Consider the following 6723-nt stretch of genomic DNA (forward strand, 5'->3'; position numbering starts at 1 on the left):
CCACTAGCCACTCCTCGGAAGGAAGGTTGGGCAATCTACTTCCGTAGTGATACTGCCTTGGCAACCCAAGGAGGGGTCGTTATGAGTTGGGTCTGACTCCACAGCAAACAACAACAACAATAACAACTACACTCTCCTACCTGTGAGGGAGAAAAAATATTTCAACTCATTTCATATCCAGGCTTAATTAAAATGTGCTATCATGGCACCCTATTCAATGCATACACCTTAAAAAGGAAGCAGACAACATTTAATCACAAACATTTTCCTTTCTGAATCAAGTACTCTACATATAAAATGTGAGAGTTGAAACTTTGATGATTAAAGTTTTTTCCTGTTCTGTTGTTCTTTCAGCTTATAGGATAATGGTGGAATTTTAGATTTTAGTGACCTGTTATTGGCAGAATTATCCATATCTTTATAGGTGAGAAAACTGAGGTAGAAGAGTTTAAATGAGTTGTCCAAGATCATATGACTAGCTAGTGACAAAAATGGTTTTGGACCAGAGGTCTTCCTGATACCCTTCAAATCCATTAAGCAGTGTCCTGCTTCAGAGAAGGCAGCAATTGAGGCAGAAGCAGTACCAGCTTTGGAGCCTGAATTTTGGCTCAGATTGTTGTTATTCCTCCCGTGACTTTGGGCAAGTTGTTTAATGTCTCAGGATCTTAAGTATCTCTATTTATAAAATGGAAGAGATTTGACTTATGTCAGATTTGGCTTGGGCAAATCACCTTTGCTCCTGACCCTCGTCTAGGTTTAATAATTATGCTACCTTGTTCATAAAATTGTTTTATAAACCTATTGTGAGAGTTTGTGAAAATTTTCTTCCCCCTCAATGTTTCCCAAAGTATTCTCCATAGATCATTATTACCATGAAATGCTCTTAAACAAATAAATAAAAGGTTCATGGTCAAGTAAGTTTTGGAATGCTAAATACCAAATATCTTTTTCTTGGAAACTCATGGTGCATATCAGCTTGTAGACCTGCAGGGAGGCATCCTGTTTAACATTCATTTAATCCAGTGTTTCCTAGACTTATTTGACCACAAAAATCTCTCTTTTTTTTTTTTTTTTTTTTGGTATAGGGCTTGTAACACCAGAGGAAGTGTTGTTCTGAGGAACAGAGTTTGGAAAACATTGCAATACACCGATGTCAGGCACTGTTGTCATTGTTGCTATACTGGGTCAACTTGCTGGGTACCATTCGATGTTGGGCCTGCAGCTCAATCTCCAGGGTGTTCATGGTGCGTCTCAATTCAACCAGCTCCTTCTGGCAGCACTGCTGCTGTTGAGAGTTGGTCACCACCTGTTGATTTAGCTTCTCCATCTGAAACACAGTCAAGGACCATTGATATTATGGCAGAAAAACATGACTTCGATTGAATGGCAATGACATTCCTGGAAATGCAATGACAGTTTATTACATTCTACTTTTCCCACCTGGCTGTTGAACCACTCCTCCACCTCTCTGTGGTTTGTCTCCACAATAGACTCATATTGACATCGCATTTCTTGTAGAACCCGGTTTAGATCAGCAGAACGGGCAGCAGTCACTTCAATGTTGAGTCGGTCCCCAAGCTGACTCTGTAAGGAATCGATTTCCTAAGGAAAGAAAAAAATGTCAAGCCACTTAGTGAACATATGACCCCCTTGTGTTCTTGCGTCAGTCTAATAACAATAATTTAGTTTAATTGCATCTGAAGTATAACCCACAGTAAAAGAATATATATTGATTTATAGGTGCTCTTGAGATGCTATGAAATGCCTTCAGGCTATTTCAGAAATGACTGTGTGCTAAAATATGTGCAAAGCTAAAAGGAATTGGTTAGCAAGATCAAGGTTTTAAAGAATTTAGATTATTTCTGGGGATGAGTAATGGGCAAAGTAGCAAAGAGGTAGAATTTATAATGAGAGGCCATAATCTCTATGATGCCAATATAGGCTTGGGCCAACATTGACTTATACCAATATGAGGTGGCAGAGTCTGTGTAGAAAAGTCTACAAAAAGGTGAAGAACCTGTGAAGACAGGAAACTTGGGTTCTTCCTTCATCCTCACAAGCTGGAGGGGCCCATGGAAGCTTTTCTATCGCCGTGTGGTTTTAGATATTGTACAGTAGTGAGTGGATTGGAAACATATTGAACTAGTGAGAGTAGCAGTAGATACTATTATTGTCCAAAACAAGAGCACTATGTAGTGGGGATGCCCTTTGTTAAAGTTCAACTCAAAGCAATTGATGCTCTTGTTAGAGGGTTTGCCCGAGATGATTCTTTTGGTCTTTGAGTCACCTCTTCATGGTTGTTTTTGAGGCAGAGTAGCTCCTCCTTCAGAGACTCCATTTGTGCCTCCAGGTCCGCCTTGCCCAGGCTCAGTGCATTCAGGATTTGCTGCAGGCCATTGGCATCTGCCTCCACCAGCTGGCGTAAGGACCCCTCTGCTTCATACCTTTAAAAATGAGACATGAAAAGAAAATCTGTGTTTGAAAGATAGATGGTGTAGATAGGGACAAGCAGAACTGCCTTCTGTATTTTTCTCTAGGTCTCTTTTTGAACTCTGTTTCTGTTGTGAACTTTGTTCCCTTTAGAGATGAAACCACTGGATAAACATGACCACTTATCATTCTCAGATTGTTTTCCAGAGTGCTGTGATGTTGCTAATTCTTTGAGATAAGGCAATTGCCTCTCTCCCGCCCCTAGAATCAGTGCAGTTCAAGCACTTGATGACTTAGAAATATTGGTTCCAAATTTTGCCTCTGTCTTGTACTAGTTGTATGCCTTTGGGTAAGTAATTTAACTTCACTAATCCAATGTTTTCTCACCTTAAATAGGTAGCAATATATTGTTGTTGTGTGCCCCGTTGATTCAGTTGTGACTCATAGAGACCCTGTATGACAGAGTAGAACTGCCGCGGGGTCAGGTTTCCTAGGCTGTAATCTTTTACAGGAGCAGATAGTCAAGGCTTTTCTCGTGAGGAGCAGTTGATGGGTTCGAACTGCTGACCTTTAGGCTAGCAGACAAGTGATTAGCTGTTGTACCAGCAAGGCTCCTTTTAACAATATATTGTTGTTGTTGTTATGTGCCGGCGAGTTGGACCTGACTCATAGCGACCCCTCCTTGGGTTTCCAAGGCAGTATCACTATGGAAGTAGATTGCCCAACCTTCCTTCCAAGGAGTGGCTCGTGGGCTTGAACCGCCAGCCTTCTGGTTAACAGTCAAGTGCCTTAGCCACTATGCTACCAGAGCTCCTTAACAATATATTAGCCCTACCTATTTTACTGAATCATTGTGCAGGTAATAAGATGGCTTCATACTTTAGGAATTTCAGGTATTCTATACGTGTAAGCTGTTATTAATTCTAATAACTTGCTGAATTTGAAGATCCTTTCTGGGCTAGAGCTAACATGGCATGGGGAAGGCAGGTTATTGGACTTGGGGACCATCTTATCAAGAGGATTTAGCGTGAGACTCAGGGTGAATTCTGTCATGCATGATGGTGTTGGATGGGCTTACTTGGCTCTCAAGTCATCAGCAGCCAGTTTGGTGTTGTCAATTTGTGAGACCAGCCTGGAATTCTCAGCCTTGGTACACAAGATCTAGAATTAAGAAATTGTACACACAAATGAGACAAACACCAGAATCTCCTTTAACAACCAAGGGCTTGTGTGTTTCAACTGATAGGGGAAGGCTGGTTAGGCTTTTCATTAATCTTCATAGCTATGCTCAGTAAGCTTGGGATACTTTGGATAGTCAGAGTTTTTCCTAAAAGATTGGCAAAAAATTACATTAAAAACTTATATATACTTCTGTTAAAACATAAAATCCATCCTCAGTTTTCATAGGATAATACAGTCCACTAGAATGCAAATTCCATGAGGGCAGGCACATTTTTTTAGTTCAACAATATTTTCCTAGAGGCCAGAACAATGTCTAGTACTTTGTTGTTAAAATTCAATAAATATTTGAACAAGTAACTGAATAAATGCACTCTGTGTGGGAGCAACTTATCACTCTGAATAGGAAACTTAGCTTTGGTGTTGGAAGAAACTATTTATACAATTTGGAGATGATGAAATAAGCATAGACTGACAAAGGGGTGGTGATGGTTGCAAAATAAATAAAAACTAAACTGTTTAGGAACTTCTTAAAATAAAAGGCATGTTCTCAGATCCCTGTTTTCTTATTTTTGTTAAAGAAATGGCAGCAATAGGTTGTTAACAAGTTTTGGTCCTGACTTATCTGACATAATAACAGAATGAATCTGGACAAATGAAGATAGCACCTTCACTCCAGGGATTATTCATTAATTCTATAAAATATTTTTCACTATAAATTAATTTTAAAAGATTAAAGTTTAGCAAATGACTATTTCTTGCAGACCATCCAATCACAGTTTGATTATATAGATTTCTGAGAACCTTACCTTCTGCTGGAGCTCCTCAATGATAGTGTAGTAGGACAGGTAATCAGGACATACAACAGGGGCCTCTTTGTTACACTCTCCCTGGATTTTATACTCCAGATCAGCGTTCTCTTGTTCCAGCATTTGCACTTTTTCCATGTACTTGGCGAGGCGATCGTTCAAGATTTGCATGGTCTCTTTCTCATTACTGTTGATGCCGTCACCACACCAGCTGCAGTCATCCAGAGAAAGACAGGCATTGAAGTTGCTTGATAGGCAGATGGGCATGCAACAAAAACAAGGAGTAGGTCGGCATCCCTGGATCTGGGGATTTCTCAGAACACAGCCAGTTGGTTGGCAGCTGTTTGCTGCAAGACCCTGACAGCTTTTGTTTGAAGAGAGTGTTCTAAAATTTGTAATCCTAGAGCAACTTTGGAGTGGTGTTGAAGAAGAAATGGTAGTACAGCCCTTGGTATCCATAGTATGTGTCCAGCTTTGGTTTTGCTTCAGTCTGTGGTCCCCCAGATGGAAAGGTCAAGCAACCTGTAAGTCTAACTTCCAAGCCTCTTGGCTTCTCTTTGAAGTGCTTATATAGCCTTACCTCTAGGTGGTGTCACAGCAGGCAGGATGTTTTCCTTTCTAATAGTTATATCAAACCCCGTAGGAACATCTCATTAATCTGCTTTTTACTTGCCTGAGAAGAGTTCCTTGTCTCATAAAAAATGTGCGTGTAGGCTGTTACTAAGTTATTACCCATCGCAACCTCTGTTTGTCATTGGACCCAGAGCTTCACATGATGTCTTCAAAAGGAACTGTCATCACAGTCCCAACAGCATCCATTATTAGACAGGTGTGAGTATATTAAGTTCATTAAGTCCTGTGGACCTCTCCACCTGGCATTGTGCTTGACCAGGAATGAGTGTCTTCCTTATCCTTTCTTCTCTAGAAAAGGGAAACTATGGTGAACTTAGAAGTTATTATTTTGTTTTGTTCTGCCCGACTAAATTTCCCATTTTCATTTTTAGGTCATTGTAGGTATGGATTAAAATTCTAGTCTTAGATGAAAGTCTTTTTTAAAGGGAATTTCTAGATTCATGCTTTAGCTTTCCAGGTACAGTTTGGTAGTCAACAAGAGATTTCTTGGAAAAGAGACTGGTTACCTTTGGTTTTCCAAAGCCCATATTTTATAAAATTTTTCATGTTCAGTATTTGATTGTGGTATTACACTTGTTAAAAATTTGTCATGGTGATGGTTTACATTTGTTTGAATATGTTCTGCTGAAAGGAATGTGTGTTCTTTCTGAGGAGTGCTTAAAAAAGAAACTCACTGCTGTGAGTCAATCCTGACTCATAGCGACCTCTCCTTGGTTTTCTGAGGCAGTATCTCTACAGAAGTAGATTGCCCAGTCTTCCTTCTGAGGAGTGGCTGGTGGTTTTGAACCATCTGCCTTCCAGTTAGCAGTCAAATGCTTACTCAGTGTTCTGGTTACCTAGTACTGCTCTGACAAGAATGTACCCCAAATGGGATGGCTTGAACAAACAGGAGTTTATTCTCTAACAGTTTGGAGGCTTTAAGTCTGAGTCCAAAGTGCCAGGCTCTAGGGGCTGGATGAAAGCCCCTCAACATTGGGCTTCAGCTTTTCTTCCTGCTCCCAGCCCACTGAAGCTGGAGGCTTTTTTTTTTCACTCAGCTGCTGGCTGCTGAGGCTGACAAGCCCAAGGTTGACAAGTAATAAGGCACAGTCCCGATGTTACCAAACCACACAGCAGGCCATTAACTCAAGTCCATTGTAAGTCCCCAGGTCAGCAGAGCATGGCAGGCTGCTGAACAACGACACAGCTACATGCAGGGTTCAAGCGTGCCATGAGCTAGAGACCATTCCCAAAGCCGTTTCTTATATATGGGAAGCAGACCACATACCCAAAGCAGCTACTCAGCAGCTGCAATAGAGTCCATCATGGAGTTAATTACTTATCTCACCACAGGGAATAACTATATTCAGCTGCTCAGCCACTCAACCAGGCCCAGCCAAATTGACACACAAACTTAACCACCACACTCAACATTTTCTTAAGAAAGTTATTTGCTCTTGATCCTGTGTATGAAATAAAGGGAAGTGTTTAATGAGTAAACTTAAGAGGTCCATGTGTAGTTTAAGCAACATCTGTCTGACAACTAGTAGCTAGAAATTTGTTTAAGTAAGAGTAACACCACCAATGACAATACATTCTTCTTTCTCAGAAGCATAAAGAAGAGTTTCCTTTTACTGATGGGAAAAAAATTGATATATATATATATATATATATATATATATATATATATATA

The 6723-nt window shown here is 40.2% G+C and overlaps 1 protein-coding gene across 1 annotated transcript in view; it reads right to left on the reverse strand.

Annotated features, from left to right (window-relative positions):
- KRT39 (keratin 39) overlaps positions 1 to 4877 on the reverse strand; it is an 8018-nt gene extending 3141 nt beyond the window's left edge. The window contains exons 1-5 of the mRNA XM_007942089.1: positions 4419 to 4877; positions 3509 to 3591; positions 2288 to 2444; positions 1441 to 1602; positions 1202 to 1327 (exon numbers count right to left, since the gene is read on the reverse strand). Of these exons, the coding sequence (XP_007940280.1) occupies positions 1202 to 1327; positions 1441 to 1602; positions 2288 to 2444; positions 3509 to 3591; positions 4419 to 4877 (987 nt within the window). The remainder of the gene's footprint in view (positions 1 to 1201; positions 1328 to 1440; positions 1603 to 2287; positions 2445 to 3508; positions 3592 to 4418) is intronic.
- Positions 4878 to 6723: the final 1846 nt, after the last annotated feature.

The sequence above is a fragment of the Orycteropus afer genome, unplaced genomic scaffold, assembly GCF_000298275.1.
Source record: "Orycteropus afer afer isolate SDZICR_OR568_19922 unplaced genomic scaffold, OryAfe1.0 scaffold00085, whole genome shotgun sequence".
Classification (NCBI taxonomy): domain Eukaryota; kingdom Metazoa; phylum Chordata; class Mammalia; order Tubulidentata; family Orycteropodidae; genus Orycteropus; species Orycteropus afer.